Here is a 21,862-nt window from a genome sequence, read left to right as displayed (position 1 = left end):
TATTGAACTGACCTAAAATATTATGATTCGTTGTCTTTTTTTATTTAGTATTTTAACTATTTTTTAGACTATGTCAAAACGTATTTGTTAAACGCACTTTTGAAAGTATATCCACGAGTTTCAGCCATATTTGTTCGTTCTTCAAGCGCGTCATGTAAACCGGATGCGTTTAGCTTTATTTTGAAAGTCCCAACCGGATATTACGCGCTCCATTACCGCTAACTGAAAGTTGTGTCAGTCTACCCACGGTGCCGATGCGGAGCAGTTAAACGGCGTAAAGATTTCTAAATTGGAGCCAACTATTCTCCTGCCTTACTAAAACTACTTTGAAGGACCACAGACCTCTTCTAGGTAAGTTTTTAATTAAAGATATTTAGTGGTTGTGATTTACGAACTTTTAAAAATTAATTTGGGGGGCTTTTTGTCGCTAACATTTAAGCTAAGTAGAGGCTAACTCTAAAGTTAATTTACTCTCCGATAAGTTATATTTACCCGATAGACAGCTTTATATTGTTAATTTAAGTCAATTATAAATACATTTTTTAAATTAAAGTGAGCATAAATAACCGTGAGAAAGTTGGTGAAACGATTTAACAATTGTTTATAACTTGTGCTGCATTAAGCCCCAGCGTTTCTGGGTGTTAAAATCCTCAGACTCGAGGTTTCCACAGATATGTAAACTCTGGTTTAACAAGTAGACATTACAGTTGCTGTGTGACAGGTTTATATTACCGTAGCTTAGTTAGTTTTTAAAGGTAAACGACCGTCGGAGCCTTTCTTATAAAAGGGCGGGGCAGCTCTTGCAAGTTAAGATAACCTCTTCAATCTCAAGCTGGCCGTATATTTACATTTAAAAGAAACGGCTACATTTCCGGTATTTTTCAGGGTTTTCGCCTTTCCCCCGTTCTGCTCAGTCACTGTTAGAATTTGCGCAGTGGCTTCTTGCTGCCAAGTTTTCCCCTTTGGCTGCTGTGGAGTGTACAAATCCTAAAATACACTCAAAGTGGATATTTTAATCTCTTTATAAAGATTATTAGGGTTAAATATATCTTTTGATATCCACTTTCTCTTGTCGTTAAGGGAAAATCACAAAACTGACCTTATCTTTTCTGTTTTTTTTTTTAAACATATTAAAAAAAATTGTCAATGAGTATTTGTATTAGGTATAGTTGTGGGTAATGTTTGTGGAAAGGGTGAAGCGGTGGTGAAATCCTGTTGGTTCCTCTTTTCATATAGTGTTTAATCACAAAAACCAAGCTGAATTTCCTTTAAAAATATTCACTTAAATACCAACTCCAATAAAATTTGTGTTTTTAACAGGTTCTTGTTGCATTTTTCTCATGATAGAAGACATATATAAGGAAAATTAAGCTTAAATTAGTATTTCTTTGTTCTTATAGTTGTGAATTAGAAGCAAATGTAAAAAAATAAATGCTGTATGAAAAAGCTTGTAGCGGTAATTTAGAAGCTACAATCAGCAGGTCACAAGCTCCATTCCGATGCATCCACTTGTAAATAACTAGATCAGGGGTGTCAAACTCAATCGCACAGGGGGCCAAAATCCAAAACACGCAAACAGGATAAACATTTATTGAACACACTAAAACTACGTTTTTAAAAGTTTAGGAATATAAAATTTTTAACATAACTATAAATAAAAACGAGCAACAATATTATTCCAGAATAAAAATAAAGTATTAAATAAGTTACAATATTTTACTCTCCATAAAAATACATTTTGTCAAAATTATACAAGTTAGAAATAAGCTCAAGATAACATCGGTCCATTAATAACAGTAAAAAAGAATGATCTGGAGTGCCGGATAGAATTACCTGGAGGGCCGGATCCGGCCCCAGGGCCTTGACGTTTACACGTAGACTAGATCCATATACGTCTTAATTTTCTTAAGTCAAAACTGTACGACGATAGCCCCAATATCCCTCGCTGTTTGAAGGCCCGGGGGCCAGATCTGGAACCTCCAGATCATTTTGTTTTATTGGTATTAATGGTAATGTTGAAAAGTTAAGTTTTTATAGTTTAAAAAGTTCATTCAATAAATGTTTACCCTGTTCGTGTGTGTTGGATTACGGCCCCCTGTGCGATTGAGTTTGACAGCCTTTGTGTAGAGGGATGATGGGAAACGGGGATGGCCTACTACTCAGAGGCAAATTATTAAAAAAACTCCTGCTTTGTACGAACTATGTCCAAGAAAACTACATTTTTTTAATAAAATTTTTGGCTAAAACCGATGTGAGAAGGCTTTTTAAAATTGATCAAAAGATATTTGCAGTGGGGGTTTAACCCTTTAACACCTGAGGCGTCGCCGATGACGCTTAAACACAAAAATCCTTAACATACTGTGACATTTCAACCGTTAACAATTAAAAAGTTAGTCTTTCAAAAGGGGATCTATTGCAAAAATCATGCTGTAAATCATACAAATTTTCACTTAAGTCTGCATCTACTTCTGGATTCTAAAGAACGAAGACTTCCCACAAGAATCTAAATTGAGACACATTTAAAAAAATTTAAACTAAGAGTTTACACCTCCCCAGTGTTTACAAAGCCTGGGATATAATAAATCACTTCGGATGCCAAGTGGGGCTCTCCCACTGGAAAGAAATGGAATTTGCTTGGATGATGTAAGGATCCCCCCTTCCCTTTCATGCATTTCCCTTCATTATGTTCCTTTCCAAAGCTGCTGGCATGTCCAGTGGAAAGCTCCTGAACGCGTGGAATAAACGCCATTGTTTTCTTCAGGTTCACGAAACAGGTTTATGCTGTGCTTGATCTATCTGGTGTTGATGGAGCGACTGTTTTTTTGTATTTTTGTGGTGATTAGTTGTTAGTTTTACTTTGACATACACGTGGCCTATGGAAAAAACAAGTAGTTTCTAAGGTGGAAAGGGTGCTTTGAAAAAAAAAAAAGCAGAGTTCATGTGAGATCAGATGTTATTCACAGCTGGTGAGCTCACATGAAGAAAGAGGGCAAAGGTAACAGAACGATAGTGAGCTAAAATCAAAGTCGATGTTGAATTGAAAGGGGTTTGTTGGAGAGTCTATCTTATGTTAGAGCAGGAGTGTCAAACACTCACACACCAATCACACAAGAGGCCAAAATCCAAGACACACCTTTGGTCACGGGCCAAACAGAATAAACATTTATTGAACACACTAAAACTACATTTTAAAATTTTAAAACCATAACTTTTTAACATAGTTATGAACTAGATATATAGCACTACCTACGATAATGCTAGTGTGAATGCTGTAAGCTGAATTTGTCCACGGAAAATGCTAGTGCTGATAGCTGAAGATGCTGAAGTTGATAGCAGAAGATGCTGAAGTTGATAGCTGAAAACACAGAGGCTGATACCCAGCCAAAATATTATATATAATATAATATAATATAAATACCAAATTAACCTTAAAAAAGAAAAAAAAATAGGTTAGCCAAAACAGCTGGCATGTAGCTGAAAAAATAGTTAAACTTCAAAATAGCCTAAAAAAAATAAAAAAGCCTAAATTAGCTGAAACTGTTAGCATGTAAATATTAGCCTAACTCAAAAACAGCTTAAAAAATGTTTAAAAGAAAAGCCTTAATTAGCCAAAACAGCTAGCATGTACCTGAAATATTCACTAAACTCCAAAATATCCTAAAAAAAATTATAGTAAATGCCAAAATAGTCCAAAAAGCTAGCGGACTCTCAATTTTTTTTAACTTTAAAACCTTAACTTTTTAACATAATTATGAATAATAAAAAGGCAGCATTATTATTCCAGAATAAATCAACTTAAACCTTAAATACGTTTCAATATTTTACTCTCCATAAAAATATATGTTGTCAAAATTATACAAGTTTCAAATGAGCTCAAGATAATGTCAGGCCATTAATATCCGGCCCCCATGCCTTGACTTTGATACATGTGCTTTAGAGTAAAGTAACTACTTTTGTTTGAATTGTGGAGATGTGTCAGTTTGGCTTTAAATCAATTTTACTATCTCAGTTGATTTGATCGTCCTTTCTTTTTAAAATTTTGAGGTAAATAAAAAATATAGATTCTATTAGTCTTGAGTTAGTTCTTCAACCTTATTTTAATGCCCAGAATGTTCATAAACATAAGCAAGTTTTAGTCAGAATAATGTTTGTTTTGATTGTTTTCATTGTGTTGCAATTGACCATGATTTGTGTTTGTCAGGCATGTTTATGTTATTGCTCACATTGATGGTGTTTACATCTTTGTATTTGTGTTTCCCTGTTGGCCTTTTTCCTCCATTTATCCTAAAAACATTTTCATCTTAGCCTCCATAAATATTATTTCCCTGTAAACCAACAACTTTAACGCAGTCTGTGGCTGTAATTGATGTGTTTGTAACATTAGTTGGATGAACAGTGTCTGTGTGGAAACTTGCACAACATGCCAAAGCTCAGTTTATGCATGTTGACACTAGGAATGCATTTGTTCATTTCTATCTCAAGGCTGTTGTCAGCAACCAAATTCCAGCGTGCTCAGCGGAGCGTTTTCTTATCGCCCCGTTTTAGTGGATATCATTGTTGAGCTTGATTATGTCATTTCTAGGCCTGTAATCTCACTGCTTAGAAGTGTTTTTGTAACCTTGATGAAATCATCCAAGAAAAAATGGAAGCAGAGGCTTATTTTTTAGGTCTCAACTTGACAGTTTTAAGCGTTTTAATTTAGAAATAGTTTGAAACACATAATCCTTCAGAATTCCATAGCTTACTAGTGGAAAAAACGGACTTCAGACCTAAAGTCTCGACTGTGTTGTTTACACTTCAGTCAGACCGTCCATGTTTGTTTCCATTTGCTGCTACATTGACCTGAAGGTTCTTTAGTGATGAGGGAACATCATTTTAGTCTATCTTACTGTCTGAAAGGTTAAAGGACGCACATCCGTTGCTCCTGTAACGCAGCACGGTTGCAACATTGGGATTGCAGCAGTTCAGAAGGCAGACCTGTTGTTTCCTGACTGGTATTCTGCGGTACCATTGCTGATCTCGCTCATTTGTGCCAGACACTTAATTTGTGTTACTTCAGAAGCGACTGTTGACACAAGTGGGACAAATAAGTACTTCATGAGATTGTAGAGGAATGCTGTGTAGGCCAGGAAAGTGCACTGTGATTGGATAAGTGTAGCTTGTGCTTCTAAAACATGTGATTGGCTGGAAAAGTCGCTCAGCTGTGATCACTCTGGTTTCTTGTTTCTGAGATTTATGACAAAAATAAGATAAAAACTGTGTTTTTAACATGTTATAGTGGTGTTTTTTATGATGATGGAGCACATATATTAAGAAAATTAAGCTTTAAAGTCAAAATTCTGAATATTTCTTTACTGAAATCGTGAATGAGGAGCTCTAAGCATTTAACGAGGAAGGGAAAGGGGGGTGGGGTTGCTCTACACAACTCAGAGGTGAATTTCTAATAAATTACTGCCTCTCTGTAGAAACTGTCCTAGAAAATGAAGCAAGTTTTTTAATTTTTGGCTAAAAATGGCATCATTATACTTAAAAGAATACTGGGGACACCTTTTAAAATGAGTATTTTATTTCAAAGAAAGCAATAAATCAGGGACAATTTATAATTTGTACAACCAATTGTAAAGTTGATTTAAAATGTGCATAAAAAAGAAATAACCAACCACTGATTTTTATACTAAAAAAAAGTAAATGAACATGGATTAAAATGTATTTAGTAAGTTGTTGAACAGCTTCAAATTTGAACAATTTTATTTACAAAAACTGGGGACAAATAGAAGTTTGACTCCTTTCAGCTTTTTAAGAAAAGGCTTAATTTTAAAGAGAAAATGATTAACTTGAAAACAAAATTATTTATAGAACTTGCCTACAACTGAAAGCTAATAAATCCCCGGGGACAGACGGTTTCACCTCTGAGTGGTACAAATCGCTTTAAGACCCACTAGCTTCTCTCTTGGTGAAAACGTTTAACTGGATGCTGAAAGAAGGCGAAATTCCAAGTTCCTGGAAGGAAGCTAGCATCTCAATGATCCCAAAGGAAGGAAAAGATGAGATGGAATGTTCTAGCTATAGACCAGTAAGCATTCTTAACCAGGATTACTACATCAATTTTAGCTAGACGAAGAGAGGAGATACTACCAGACATTATTTCATTAAATCAAACAGGTTTTATAAAAAATAGACAGACCCAAGACAACATTCGGGCACTCTTCACGTACTACATCAGATACATAATATTTAGGAAAAAGCCTTGATGGTTGGAATCGATGCTGAAAAAGCTTTCGACTCGGTTAAAATGTTTATTTTATCATACTGGTCAAATTTGGGCGGGAGGGTTATTTTTAAACTGTATACAGGATTTGAGAATCTGAAGAGACAGGATACTGTGTATTTAAAAGAGAAATGGGAAAAGGAGACATCAATTGAGGAATGAGAGGAAATTTGTGAACAACAGTGGAAAACAACATGTTCCTTGTCGTGGTGAGAATTTGGTTGGAAGAGCATCACTCTGTATTTTGTGACACCAGCATAAGAAACGTATAAAAACATGAGTTGTTGGAGGATGTGTGGGGCAGATAAGGCTAATCATTTCCACATAATTTGGGGACTGCTCATTGATAAAAAAATTCTGGCAGGAGAAAGTGGACTGTAGATGTGAAAAGAGCTGCAAACATGAAGATACTCAGAATTATGTTAATTGCAGGAAAAAATTGATTACTAAAAAATGGATGGAGGCTGATATTCCAAGTGCTAATGACTGGATGGACATCATCCAGGAAATATATGTAATGGAGAAGCTATCTTACTCTCTCAAGTTGGAATGGGAAAAGTTTAAATTTGTTTGGAGAGAATGGAAGAAATACATCAACCCAATAAGAACAGATTTTATTTGACTTTGAAACAGTAGCTCATCCTCAGTTATGTTGCCACAATTTAGGGTGTTCTCTCACGTTTTTTTTGTTTTTGTTCCTTATGTTCTGGTACCTTATTATACTATTATTTTTAAATAATGGTGTGAAAATGTATTGATTGATAAAGTTTTCATTTATGAAAGGTAGGGCTGACATGATTAGTCAAATAATTGACGACTAATCGACTATTAAAATAGTCGATGACTAATTTAATAGTTGATTAGTCGTTACTTTATATTATATGGAGTCAGAGTGTAGTAAAGTTGAAAGTTATATGGGCATTCTGCTAACTTTTTGGACTATTTTGACATTTGTAAAGGTATTTTGGCTAATTTAGGCTAATATTTCAGCTACATTCTAGCTATTTTGACTAATTTAGGATTTTTTTCCGTTTTTTTCGGCTATTTTGAAGTTTAGCTAGTATTTCAGCTGCATGCTAGCTGTTCTGGCTAACTTCTTTTATTTATTTATCCACTTTGAGGACTGATTTACTGAGTCATTTTTATTAAATACTTTGTTCCTATTATTATAATCATTATATGTAAAGTTCCAAAGTGTATGAAAATAGTGACACATCTGTTATTTGTTCGGCACTCCTGTGTGTTTAATCCTTTGGGAAACTTGGATCCACACTTCAAATATAGTTGAAGGGAGGGTTGTTCATTTGCCTCTGCAGCTTGTGATAACCACAAAGCTGCCCTCTGTGTCGGCGCTGTCCTGGAGACACGGGCCACTGACCATCGACTGAGGCTCACACAGCAGAAGCCCTTCATCCTTTCTTTCTGTGTCACGACTGAAAGGGGCCCTGTTTGATCTCAATCTGCAAAATCATGGCTTTTGTTGATGGTTTTGGCATTTTTAGACATCTTCAGTAAGATCTGAAATTAAATGAGATTGTTTTTTTTTTTTTAAAATCACTAAATTTCTGCAAAGTTTACCACCCAACTTATTAGCTTTTTCCACATATTTCTTAAAAGAATAAAAGAAAATGATGTGAAAGACATTTTTATTTGTTTCCTACACATTTCCTGCTTGATAACAGAATAGAAATAAAAAGGAAATGAGAGCAAGGAATTTAATCTGATCATTTTTTATGTTTTTTAATATAGGAGACCATTTTATCTTTATCTCCCAATCCTAATGCCAGTTTAGTTGTTTATATTTAGACATTTAATACTCTGAAAACTGCCTCTAAAATGCTAAAATGTGCTTTATCCTGCTGACAGGAGAGTTTCCAGGCTGTTAAGGAAGGGAAGTGACAGCTAAGACGCTGAATCGAGGAGTGGAATATGAATGAAGAGACTTGTGTGCTGGATGCTGCTCAGTCTGAAACGATAGGCTTTAAGTTAGAGGGGGGACAGAGGACTGACTGTTGCTCCACTCTGAAGGAAGCGGAAGCTCCTCGCTGTGTGCAACCAAATGTTTTTTTTTTCACTCCAAGAGCAGATACTTGGTCACCTGCCAGTAAACACTAGATTAAAACCTGCGTGTGAGGTTGAAGAAGTCAGGATGGAAAACACCCACCTGATGGCCAGTTCAACAAAGCAAATCCCACCGTCTCCGTCTCTGATTTAGCCTCTGAACTCCCAGTCTGCATCCTGTTATCTGTCCGATCCACAGGAGTGGTCTCTGAGGAATGCTTTTGTGCTAGAATCACTGTGTCAAACTTCATGCTGCTTTAAACCATGTGTAAAAGTACCAGTCATGCATTTTTCCACTTCTATTTCAAAAGATTTGGACTGTTTAAAACACTAAATTAGTAATTATTTATAGCCTTTTTTAAAATACTATTGCTAGTTTAAAAAAAAAAGAATTTTTTCCCCTTTGATCCAGGATGTGTAAATATTGTGTTTCTTATTTTTTAGGGCCCGTTTCTTTGTGTGACTGTGGGCAGCAGAAATGTCTGGCTCCTGCGAGGACTCCATGATCGACGTCTCCAGTGACAGTTTCTGGGAGGTCAGATGTTTACAACTTTTTCTAACAGCTATAAAATGCAGAATTTGTTCATTTCAAGCATATAAATGTCCAATCTATATGGAGAGAAAACAGACTCACTCTGAGTTGAGCGTGTTTAATCTTTGATTTGAGCTTAAATTTGTTTTTTATTAAGTTTTTTTGTTTTTGTGCGTAACTTTGGGTTTGTGCATGTGATTTTTTTTTTGTGTTAACTACAGTTTTGTGTGTTCATATTTTTTGGTTTGCTCTCAAATTTTGATTTATGCTTGTGATTTTGTTTTGTATTTGTGTGATAGCTTTGGTTTTGTGTGGTTGTATGTTTTATTTGTGCTTGTGATTTTTCTTTTTTGTGTGTAACTTTGGCTTTGTGTGTTCGTATTTTTTGGTTTGTGCGTAACTTTGGATTTGTGCTTGTGATTTTTTTTTCTTTTTTGTGTTAACTACAGTTTTGTGTGTTCATATTTTTTGGTTTGCGGTCAACTTTTGATTTGTACTTGTGATTTTTTTTACATTTTTTTTATTTGTGCGTTAACTACGGTTTTGTGTGTTCATATTTTTTGGTTTGTACTCAACTTTTGATTGTGCTTGTGATTTTTTTTTTTTGTTGTTTTATTATTTGTGTGATAACTTCGGTTTTGTGTGTTCATATTTTTTTTCATTTGTGCATAATTTTTTGTATGTTGTTTTGATTTTTTTTTTTTTATTTATTTGTGTGTAACTTCGGCCTCGTGTGTTGATATTTTTTGTTTTGTGCATAACTTTGGATTTGTATAATTCTTGATTTGTGCCTAGCTTTGGATTTGTGTGTTTATTTTTTGTTTTTCGTGGGTAACCTCAGATTTGTATCTGCGTAACTCTTGATTTGTAACTCATACAATACATTTTGTATTTGTGTGTGTATTTAGTTTCATTCTGTCATTTTTAGTTGTGTGTGTGTAAATGGGATTTTGTATGTTTTTGAATTTCATAATTTTTGCACTTGTGCTCAAAATGTATTGTATGACTTACAAATTAAGAATTACATATGTGCATAATTCAGAGTTAAGTCTATTTTCTCTCCATAAATTTGTAAAAAATAAAAATAAAAAAGTAAAAAATAACAGCTGCCATATTTCTTGTGTTGTTTTTTTAGGTCGGTAACTACAAACGAACAGTAAAACGGGTCGACGATGGTCACCGGCTTTGTAACGACCTCATGACCTGTCTTCATGAGCGCGCACGCATCGAAAAGACATACGCACAGCAGCTCACAGAATGGGGAAAACGTTGGCGGCAGCTGATAGAGAAAGGTAAGAACACACAAAAAAAGGAGATCATTTATTATTATTTCTGTTTAAAATGTTTGTGAAAAGAAATCTTTTATTTTGAAATCTGTGTAGGCCCTCAGTACGGCTCATTGGAGCGAGCGTGGGCCGCCTTGTGCACGGAGGCAGAGAAGGTCAGCGAGCTCCACATGGAGGTGAAGGCTCAGTTGATGGGCGAAGACTACGAGAAGCTGAAGAACTGGCAGAAAGACTCCTACCACAAACAGATGATCGGGGGCTTTAAGGAGACCAAAGAGGCTGACGATGGATTCCGCAAAGCTCAGAAACCTTGGGCTAAGAAGCTAAAAGAGGTACAAATATTCAGATACAGACTGCAGCTCTCGTCTCTGCTGTCCTGCATGTCATAGAGAAGGAAATGTGAGGATTCGCCACGAGGCAAACCCTTATTAGGTCAAACTCGTGTCATTTCCTGCAGAGAAACTCCTCCAGCAGCTTCTGTCATGACTTGGTTTCATTTCTGCGCTCGTGCAGAACCGCATACTGTTTCAAAACCAACCAGGAATGTTGCAACTTTGAGGCCTTGCCCCCATTTCCTGTGTGTCACAGGGAGGCATCCTGGCGTGTCATTGAGCAGGACAGGATAGTTTTGTGACTTTATTGATGTATTGAGTGACCAGACAGATAAGAACAAAGCCGTGAAGGACAGAGAGGAAATTAGGCTAATTAACTGGGTAAGTGACATGGATGACAAGTCGGGATTGTCAATAAGCATCTGGATGAAGGATTTCATCGCCCTGATGGGCGCGGCAACGTTATCCCTCCCTATAATCAAACTTAGATGCTTGTTACAATTTAGTTTCCTCGAAAGCTGAGATGAAATCATAAAGTTTCTTCTAAGAAGGAGCTGTAAACAAACAAAAGTCCAGATTAATCTGTCATATCAGTTTGTTTTTAGAGACCATATAACAATAAAAGCATGAATTCCTTTCTATCTAAGATTTGTGGACATAAAAAAGCTTTACTAGTCATTAACCTAACTTGATTTATAATAAAATGTTCATGAAAAGAGAAAAAAGCAATAGAATTACCTGGATTGTTTAAAAAAAAAGTAAAATCTGCTTTTTTAAGTTAGATTTTTAATTAAAAAATACATTTTGAAGAAAAACCTGTGTTGTGTAAATAAATTCAGAACCAGACTGGTGGTTATAGTCGCTGTTTAATCTATTTTGCATTCACCGGTCTGCAGGTAGACACGATGAAGAAAGCGTATCACGCTGCCTGTAAAGAGGAGAAGTTGGCGACCAGCAGGGAGTCCAACAGTAAGCTGGAGAGCAACAACAACCCCGAGACGCTGAAGAAACTCCAGGAAAAGGTGGAGAAGTGTCAGCAGGAGGTGCAGAAGGTGGGGTCTTCCTGTATGTATTTAAAAAAAATCTTGAAGTGGTTTTGTTTTTCCTCAAGCGGAGTGTGAGGGCCACCATACAAGAAAAGAAATCCATCAGAAAAAAAGAGAATTTTATGAGAATAAATTGTTTGAAAAAAATCAACATTTTATGAGACATAAATAATTTTTATAAGTTGAGCTTTTTTAAAAATAATTTGTAATTTAATGCAAATAAAGTTTACAAGCGATTCCTGACTAGTGTGATGTTAATCAGGTTTGCTGCAGAAATTAAATGGGTTGCATTTGCTGAAACATCTTAAAAAGTATTCAGTTTCAAATGTTTTCTTATAAGTTATTTTTTTTTCTAATTATAAAACTCAATTTGTGTAAAATTTTGACATTTTTATTGTATATTTGAATGGCTCGATTCTCATTAAATTTCTTTTTGTTCATTTTTCCTCATAAAATTTTGACTTTTTGCATATTTGTGAGACTTTATTCCTGTAAAATTTTATCCTTTTTTGCATATTTGTAAGGCTTTTTCCTCATAAAATTTAGCTTTTTATCATCAATTTTGGGCTATTTTCATGTATTTTCGTTTTTATAAAAATTTTGACAGTTTTTGAATATTTGTAAGGCTTTATTCTCACCAAATTTAGTCTTTTTTCCACTTAAAACTTTGACTATTTCTGCATATTTGTATGAACGTATTCCTGTAAAACATCTGCGTTTTTGCATATTTACATGCCTTTATTTTCATCAAATTTAGTTTTTTTTCCTCGTGAAATGTTGACTGTTTTTACGTATTTATTTACTTTTATTCTTTAAAAGGTTTTTTTTGCACATTTGTAAGGCTTTATTTTTATCAAATTTTGTTTTCTTTTCCTCTTAAAGTTTAGACTTTTTTGCGTATTTGTACGATTTTATTCTTGTAAAATTTGAGCTTTTTTGCATATTTGTTTGGCTAAATCCTCATCAAATTTAGTTTTATTTTCCTTGTAAAATTTTAAGAGATTTCTCGTATTTGTATACATTTATTCTTGTAAAGTTTTTCTTTTTTTAGACATTTGTATGACTTTATTCTCATCAAATTTAGTTTTTTTCCTTGTAAAATATTGACATTTTTCGCACATCTGTTTGGCTAAATTCTCGTCAAATATTGTTTTTTTTCCTCTTAAAATGTTTACTTTTTTTGCACATTTTTACAATTAAATTTTTGTCAGATTTAGACTGTTTTTGCACATTTGAACAACCTTATTCCTACAAAATCTTCACTTTTTCGCACATTTGTATGGCTTTATCCTCATAAAAAAATGATTATTTTTCCTCCTAAAATTTTGACTGTTTTCACTCATTTGCATGACTATATTCTTGTAAAATCTTAACCTTTTTACGAGTCTATTCTCATGTTTTCTTCTTCATGGTGGCCCTCATACTCTCAGTCATGCTTCATTGTACCAAGATCACAATATCAGCTGTTATACAGTGTTGGGGTGTTGAATCAACTCTTGGCTGTAGTTGACGTCATCTTTTCTTCTCCCATCCTCAAGACTAAAGAACGTTATGAGAAGTCTCTAGAAGAGCTGGACAAGTTGACACCTCAGTACATGGAGAACATGGAGCAGGTGTTTGAGCAGCTGCAGCAGTTTGAAGATAAAAGAATTTGTTTCTTCAAAGAGCTGCTTCTGGAGGTGAAGCAGCACCTGGACCTCTCGACCAATCACAGGTCAGAAGAAAAGTGCATCATCTTTGGGTTGCATCTGTTTGAAGTTTGTTGGAATGATTTTATCTCTTGCTCGTTCTGTAGGTTTCAGACCGTCTACCAAACGTTGGAAGACACTCTCACTGCTACCGACGCCGAGGAGGACCTGAAATGGTTCCGGTTCAATCACGGCCCCGGCATGCCCATGAACTGGCCTCAGTTTGAGGTGAGCTGCTCCGTCTTCTTTGAATAGAAGCGTATTTCTAATGAGAAGAAAGAACTTCCTGTTTCCAAATCCCAGCGGGCTCATTGACGCAAAACAACACAAAGTGTTTTCTAGAAGTTGTTGAAACTGAAGGACCACACCTCCATCAGCATCTTCATAGGAGAGCACTTAATGTAATGGTGGGCTGTGGAGTGAAGATCATGTTGTAGTTCTTATGTCCAGTTCATGTAAATAATTTAAACCTGCGTTCTTCTTCATTTGTAGGAGCTTCACAAATAAATACATATATAAAATAGTACTTATAGGAAGTATGGGGTTATAAGAAACCTAATTTCCTTAAAATCATTGATATAAACAAACCCAAAGTGCTTTCTGAGCCTTTAAAGATAAAAGCCATTATTGATTTAATGATGGAAAAGTTAAAAACATACTTAATTATTTATTAAGGATACATTCAAGCTTTTATTTAAATAAAGATGAAAGTATTTTTAAAGCTTTAGCTTCAGTGTCGACGGTCTTTCAGCTACTGTAACTCTTCAACCATTTACACAACCACCTCAGTGGCCTAGTGGTACAGTGTCCGTCCTGAGATTGGAAAGTCGTGGGTTCAAATCCTGGTCGAGTCGTACTCTAAATAGGAGCGCGGCTGTGTCTGCAGCTCACCGCTCCTCCAGGGGGTGGGTCAAATGCAGAGAACAATTTCACACATCTTGGTGTGTGACAACTATTTGGACTTTAACTAACTTTAATTAACATAACATAACTTGTGTTGATATGCTTCGCTTTACAATAATGACGTACACAATCAGCTGATTCTGTCACAGAGAAAAGAAGCTTGGCAACGATTGATGAAAAGACACTTTTCTCACCAATCAGCTGATTTGTGAATTGAGTTGATTTAATTTATTGAGTAAGGACAGAATTAACAACATAGATCTGCTAAAAGCAGCAGTCTCATCCCCATATCTTAGTGCTTTTAGCTTTAAAAGGTTTGCAGCATTTGTCCTTAGCAGGGTTTTTTTTGTTTGGTTTTGGAATTAAAAAAATATGTAAAATGAGAATAAAATACCACAAATAAGACAAACATTTTATTAAATTACATAAACCAGTTTAAGAGTTTTGTGTTGATTGCATAAACGGTTGAAGAGATACAATAAAGAGTCATGTAGATATAAAAGATTTTAAAATTATTTTATCTTTTATTTTATTTTTACTAAAGGGTTTATAAATTATATATATATATATATTATATATATATATATATAAATATATATATATATATATATAAATTATATATATATATATGTATATATATATACACACACATTATTCTCTTTTTATTTTAACCATGAATCTTTCAAATGATGAAACAGATTTTTTTTAAGAGGATTAAATAAATCTACAGTTTTATATGGAGAGAAAATAGTCTCATCCGATGTGTGTGCATAGTTCTTGATTTCTAACTCATACTTTACTTTTTGTGCATAACTCTATGTACTTGCCATTATTTACATGAACAAAAATTACAAAATGATTGTACACAACTTGAAACTGCACCAATTTAAAACTAACGACACACAGAAATCTTTAAAAAGTCTGATACACACAAAACCACATTAACGCTCAAATCTGGTTCTAGATTCTTCACGTCTCTAAGCGTCGTTTGAAAGTGATGTGTTTAAATGCTGCTGGAAGGCTGGGACATCAGAGTTAGAAACACATATCTAGACTTTTTTACATTAATATGTAGGCACATTTTTTTAAGAAAGTGGAAAAATGTCAAGTTTTTACCAGATATCATTCACAATCTAAGTTAAATTGCCAATAAGAAACTCTGATGACCGAGCATTCTAGCAGTATTTAAACGCATCATTTACACACAAATCTTGAAGACATGAGAAGAATCTCACATCAGATTTGTAACTGTGTTTTTTTTGTGTGCGTAACAAGGGATTGTGGGTAATTTTCAGAGATTTGTGTGTGTGTGGTTAGTTTCAAGCTTTTGTCATGTTAAATTTTGTATATTTTTGAATTTTATATTTTTTTTACTTGCACACAAAAATCAAGAGTTGAGTCTATTTTGTCTCCATACATCTGCCTCACATCAGATTTGTGCATAAATGTGGTTTTGTGTTTATAACAGTGATTATCTGTACTTTTTTAAAGGTTTTATGTGTAGCTAGTTTTAAGCTGTTGTAATTTGAAGTTGTTTAATTTTGCTTTTTTTTTACATGGAATTACACAATTGCAAATACATAAAGTTACGCAGTTATGATCAAGAGTTATGCGCACATAAATCAGATGAGACTATTTTCTCTCCATAGTTTTAGCAGTCGGTCAAAGTTCCATAAAATGAGTTTCTCCCGTTTGTTTTTCTTAACCTGCTCCTGTAGGCGCCTCTGCAGCTGTCGGCTTCCCTCATGTTCCTCGTTTTAACCATTTGTGCACTTGCTTTCCATTTTCCCCTGATATCTGACAGACTTTGGACGTGTCTCATCCTGCCTCCTTTAGGAGAAGGTCCATTTTAGTGAGTTGTGCATGGGGGTGCTGTTCTGTCCCAGCAGCCGTCTCTAGAGAACGTTCAACCCTACTAACAGTCTGACCTTTCTCTGCTTTTTGGATTTGTCTGTGCGTTTTGAAGTGGTTACGTCTCTATCTTGCTTCTGGAGCTCTTGTTTCAAATCAACTCAACAATGTCTCTCCATAGGTGGAACAGTTAATGACTATTTATGATGAGTCTAGTGATACTAGTGTTGTTTTTTGGAAAAAATGTGAATGACTCGCTCTGACAAGTCACAGACATCTGATTTAAAACCAAAACATTCATGTCCCAAAGGGCGTTTAGTCACCTGCAGAGAGGTGGTTATGAATGACGTCAAGAAGTTGAATCATTATATTCAGAAATATTTCATATATTACTGGGACTTTACAGCTGTTTTCACTGTGCAAAAGTACTTTAAATTTGTTGATAGTGATTTTTTTTAAAAAAGGCCTTAGCTTTCAGGATTTTCCTTTAACTTTTCATAGTGAAGTTTACCTTCATTCTCTAAAATATCCTTAACTGGTTCAAACTTTATTTGGACTTGAGATTTTGTGTAGGAATTATTAAAAAGTGGTGTCGATTTTCTCTTAAGTCAAAGCAGAAGCCAAAAAATCAGACATGAACTTCAGCCTCACACAACATTTAAGGTGCAATGGATTAAAAAAAGTTACAAAAACGAGTCATTTCTAAATATGATCATAAATCCACCTGTTGAGCCACTTTATTAGCAACATCCTTGTAACATTAGAAAACCAGTTGATGAATATTGATTATTATTATGGTACGTGGGAACAACTGTCCCAATAAATCTATATGTGGAGTAAAGATTTCTGGTTTTTATCTGTAGGATCTTCAGTTTCCTCACTGGTGTAAAGTTAGATTTGTTGTTCATCATTTGTGCTGTTTGGATCAGCCAATCAGATGTAGAGTATCCATGCCAGGAGCAAAAAAGCAAAGCAATGTAAAATTGAAGATACCCAAAATATGGTGGTAAATGATGTGGTGAAGAGAATCCAGTATTTTAACTAAATAAATCGTACTTTATAATCCGATTATAAATAAACTGGAACAAACAAGCTGTGCTGTTTTTTTTTAAATGTTAGTTTTTTTATTATTTGACTGAACTTTCTCCTCGTTTCACTTTTCCGGGTCCGTCTGTGGCTGAGGGCCGCTCATCTGTCTTGGTTTCTTCCAGTGGGTGATGGAAACTCTACAAAGTTTGACCGTTTTCCATTTCATCCTGTTTACTCTGCACTATACACACTCGCGTGCACATTTTTTAAAGGTCGAGTTAAGGTCACAGATCGCAGAACATTTTCCCCGATCCTGGAGTTTGCTCAAGTGTGTGTATACTGCTGTCTGTGTTTGTGAGATAGTCCGACTCCTCTGGGTATTCAGTGCTTTCGTTTAAATATCTCTGTTTGTTTTTACCAGGACTGGTCCATAGACATTAACAGAACCCTCAGCAGGCGGGAAAAGAAGAAGCCTGAAGGCGTCACACTGACGGGCATCAATCAAACCGGAGCAGACCAGCCTGTTCAGCCCACCAAGACTAGCAACAGGTTTGCTTCTATTTTTACAAATTTAAAGCCCAGAGCTCCGAATGTGCGATTTCCCCCTCCTCCTGAAGGAATTCCTGAGGAAGCTCCGGGAATGACGTGTAGCTTCACCACGGCAACGGTAAACATGTTGTAGAGCGGTCAGGAAAAATGGATTCACTAGGGGCTGAACGTCTGCTGGTGCTCGTCTGAAAGCAATGTGGAAATACCTCACACACATGCAGCTTCGTGAGCATGAACGCCGTTAATGGAAAGAAATTTCCGTACACTTTTACCGACACGACTCCGGAAGGAGTCGTGTCGGTAAAAGTGAACGGAAATTTCTTTCGAGAAAATCCTCAAACTCCAATAAAATTGTAATTTCTCTGAAAATGGAGGACATATTTAAAGAAAATTAAGCTTAAAATGACAATTTTCAGTTCAAATGTTGACTTCAATCATCTAAAGATACATTTTCTCAGTCCTGTGAGGAATCAGTTTGATATAGAAACACCAGAAGTAAAAACAAAACGTTCAGATTTCAGTCTATCAGTAGTGGGCTGATGTGCTTGACTGAATGTGTAAATAAAGGAGCACACTCTGCACTTCCCCTGACAGAGGTGAAGGTATCTTCTCCTCCGCCATCTTTAAAATAAAGCCTCTAGAAGCATGTTTCCCTCCTGTTTAAACTCTCAAAGATTCATAGGAAATGAGTCAAGTTTTATAGAATCAAATCAAAGATCTGCTCAAATGTTCCATAAAGTAGCAAACTCATAAAGCTAGCTTGATGCTAACGTTTAATGGAATTTCCCATAGGGCGGCTAATGCTAACACATACATTACTGACTAAATTAACATTTTTATAAACTCACAAGTTTTCCAAACTCTTTTAAGGAAATGTTGTTTAAAGTAACCATTTATTTTGCTCATACCTTCTTCTTCTGCTGGAATAAGATGTACTGCTGTACCGTGATCGCCACCTAGTGGCCGAACTGTGTATAAAACGTGGGAATAACATCAGCCTTTATTTTATCTGGACACAATAACTGTAAATTTACAAAAAAAAAAGCATTTTTTTTCCCTTTCACCAAAATATTCAGTTTTAATTAGTGGTTATTGGGATTTTAAGTACTTCAATTATGTTTTATACACACATATTGTCTATGGAGAGATTATAGTTTTTTAAGTTAGTTAATTTCTAGTCTGAGCTCCTCACAAAAGGCTTCAGTTTGAGAAGGAAGTCTGTGAAATAAGAGAGGTTGCATCATTTATTTAGAGAAAATACTGTTAAGAGTGAAGTAGTAAAGCGTAACAAATAATTTGTTTAGGCTTTGGGGCCTTTCTGCTTTTATATTTATAGCAAAATGACTAATAGTTTAGTAACAAACTATATATATATAAAACTCTTGATGTCATTTTTGGGTGTTTTTGTCCTCTCTGTTACTCATAAAATGACTCCAACAAAAATGTGACCACAAACATTCATTTTCTGTCTCTTTTTATGTGACCATAACACCATAAATCACCAAATAAATAGTTTGTTATATTTGTGTCTAAAAATGTTCTGCACTTTGTCGCCTGTGTTGATACGTGCGCACGTCCACGAGCGTCTCTGACTGTACTCCATGTTGTCAGCCTGACTGTACCCACTAACGCAGCACCAGCGGGCTCGAACCCATTCGAAGAAGACGAAGACGAGGAGGAGGAGGAGGCGGCGCAGGAGCACAAGGCCCCAGTCGTCAGCATCAGGGTCAATAAAGAGGAAATAAAAACGTTGGTGAACCGGAGAAAAGCTCTCCGCCAACCTGCGGCCTCCCTGCCCCCCCCCCCTTCTTTATTTCTATCTTTTCTCCGTGGATCGCCGCTCATCTCACATCTTTATTTTGTGCGTTTCTTCCTTTTGGTTGCCTTTTTGTGTTTTCATATCCTCAGGTGGCAAAGCGCTGCTCTGCATGGTCTGTGAATGGCATTGAACACAATGTCTGCTCTTCACATCTAACATCAGAACCCTGAAGGTCATGCGCATGGGGGCGCATGTCTCTGCTGCGGGAGCCCTGCTGTATTTCTGGTTTACAGTCGGATATGAATGAATCTTCACGGTTTATTTCACCAAATTAGGGTTTAAATAACTATTTGAAAGTGGATTTTCAACTATCTGACTGTAAATCCCTCGTTTGTCGTACTTCAGGGGAAGTACTCTCTTGTTTCAGTGGCGCCCTCTGCTGGCCGTCCAAGTAAAAACAAATCCAATCAACTCATTCACAAATGATTTGTCTGCTTCCAGTCTGATGGTCTTTGTTCTCGTTTTGTTGCCTCCCCCTTTGCCTTCTTTCAGTCCACAGTTTTTTCCTGAATTTGTATTTTTTAAAACATTAAGTCTAAAGTTTTACTTTGTAAAAACAGCTTTTTGTTTTGGGACGCTCAAACCAAACCAAACTCCTCTATAGTTGCTGTTTTGTTTGTCTGTCTAGTGCGAGCAGTACAGAAAAGACCCCCGACTGGTCCGATGAAGACACCGTCGGAAACCCCTTTGCCACCAACGGCGACGGAAATCCGTTTGAGGAAGAGCCGGCCTCTCCGCTCATATCGGTGCCTGTCAAAGCCCTGTACGACTACGAAGGGCAGGAGCAGGACGAGCTGAGCTTCAAATCTGGTAGCTAACAAAATCAGTCCACACAAACACAACACGCTTCAGTTCTGGACGCATAAAAATGATTTAATTTTGCTTTTTTTTTTTTTCTACAGGCGACGAATTTACCAAAATCGGTGTAGAGGACGATCAGGGTTGGTGCAAAGGTCGCCTTAAGGACGGACACGTCGGCCTCTATCCGGCTAATTATGTGGAAGAAATCTAGCGAGAGTGAAGGAATGAGTAGTTTAGTTTAATCCTCTCTGATTGGGAGGACAGTTTGTTTTTTTTGTTTTTTTTTTTTAAGGTTTTGTTGTCATACAGACTGGCCTTCTTACATAAAACAAAAGATATAAATCTCTATTCCACAACAGTTGCTGTCAGTATATTAAAAAAAATGTTACTTAAAATCCTATTTTTGCTGTTACAGAAAAGCATGTGTCGTGTGAATTTATGTATTGATAAAAAGACACTGGGATGAATGTCATGAAATATTCTGTGTAGCCTTAATATGCAAGCTTGTTTTAAATGTATTGAGGCAGACGAACCGTTTGATGTTTCATTTTGCCAAAATCTTCCATACATTTGTTATTTTTTTTAACATGAATCATTTCTTTTCAGGGTTCATAATTTTGCCGATGAATGATAAAGATCATTAAGGCCTTCCTCAAGTCGATGAATGTATATTAACAGATTTCTCTGTTTTTTTTCTTGTACTTCTATGAGCTATTTTAACCACTGATGTAATTTTGCCCTTAAACGATTTATTACAAACTGTAGTTTTTTTTTTTGTTTTTTTTTTTCTTCATGCAACACTGATTTTTTTTTTTTCACTTGAATCCTCATAATTTAGTTCTCCCACATTTGAGAAATTATTTTAAAGTTCTGAGTTTTAGATATAAAAGCATGCGTGTAAATAGGCAAGAAAACAAATAATTTTTGAGCATTGCATTCAAATGAAATGCAAATTAGTGATTATTTATGAAAAAAGTGCTTTATTCTAAAATAATGTATTAGAAAATTACTCTGTACATTAATTAATCATTTTATGGTAAATATTCCTTAAATGTGTTATATTGTAAATAAGATGATTTTTTTTCTTCCTCTCTACAGTTTGAGTTAAATTAAATTCTGTTAATGAAAAAAATGAACAAAATTGTTTATCCCCTAAATTGCTTCTGTAGGAAGAACTGGAGTTTTTTTTTTTTTTTTGCAAACTTCAAATTCTCATACAGGCCATGAATTCTATTTCTCTTTACATTCAGAGATCTGACGTTTTTTTCCATGTTTTCTGGGTTTGCTGCTGTTAAATAGACGGTAGCAGCTATACTTGCACAATAAATGTACGTGTTTCACTGCATAATAAATGAATTTATTGGACAAATGAGAGTTTTGTGCAGACTTCATTTGTCTACTATGTGTTGCATTTTGGTTATAGTTGAATAAATGCAGTAACGTCCTTTCTGTACCTTATTAAGCTGCATGAAAGGTTAACACATTATTTTAAAGCATTTTGGTCTTTTATATTTATATTACTATTAAATTATATGTATAAACTGCATATATTAGATAAAATAAGCTAGTTATGATTTCGTTTGTAATAATCTAAGAATATTAGTCACAAAACATGGATACCCTTAGCATAGTAAAATTGAAGTTTTTTTTAAGTATATTTGAGTATAGAGTTGCAAGTACACCATAGACTATGTAAT

General features: G+C 35.3%; 1 protein-coding gene across 3 annotated transcripts; it reads left to right on the top strand.

The window, feature by feature from the left end:
* Positions 1 to 179: 179 nt before the first annotated feature.
* Positions 180 to 21,539, top strand: pacsin2 (protein kinase C and casein kinase substrate in neurons 2). Of its 3 annotated transcripts, none has more exons than XM_024284534.2 (11): positions 180 to 351; positions 8,799 to 8,864; positions 9,997 to 10,153; positions 10,244 to 10,479; positions 11,376 to 11,531; positions 13,064 to 13,239; positions 13,321 to 13,441; positions 17,418 to 17,545; positions 19,157 to 19,294; positions 19,993 to 20,174; positions 20,267 to 21,539. In XM_024284534.2, exons 2-11 carry the CDS (start codon positions 8,808 to 8,810, stop codon positions 20,374 to 20,376), a joined length of 1,461 nt encoding a protein of 486 aa, XP_024140302.1. In that variant the 5' UTR covers positions 180 to 351; positions 8,799 to 8,807; the 3' UTR covers positions 20,377 to 21,539. The 3 variants fall into 3 exon arrangements, with proteins under 3 accessions (XP_024140302.1, XP_024140292.1, XP_024140311.1); XM_024284524.2 differs by having other exon boundaries at positions 182 to 351; positions 8,774 to 8,864; XM_024284543.2 differs by lacking the exon at positions 19,157 to 19,294 and having other exon boundaries at positions 186 to 351; positions 8,774 to 8,864.
* Positions 21,540 to 21,862: the final 323 nt, after the last annotated feature.

The sequence above is a fragment of the Oryzias melastigma genome, linkage group LG23 (assembly GCF_002922805.2).
Source record: "Oryzias melastigma strain HK-1 linkage group LG23, ASM292280v2, whole genome shotgun sequence".
NCBI classification, from domain to species: domain Eukaryota; kingdom Metazoa; phylum Chordata; class Actinopteri; order Beloniformes; family Adrianichthyidae; genus Oryzias; species Oryzias melastigma.
Note: the sequence above shows the minus strand (reverse complement) of the source record. Positions and strands in the feature narration are given on the sequence as shown.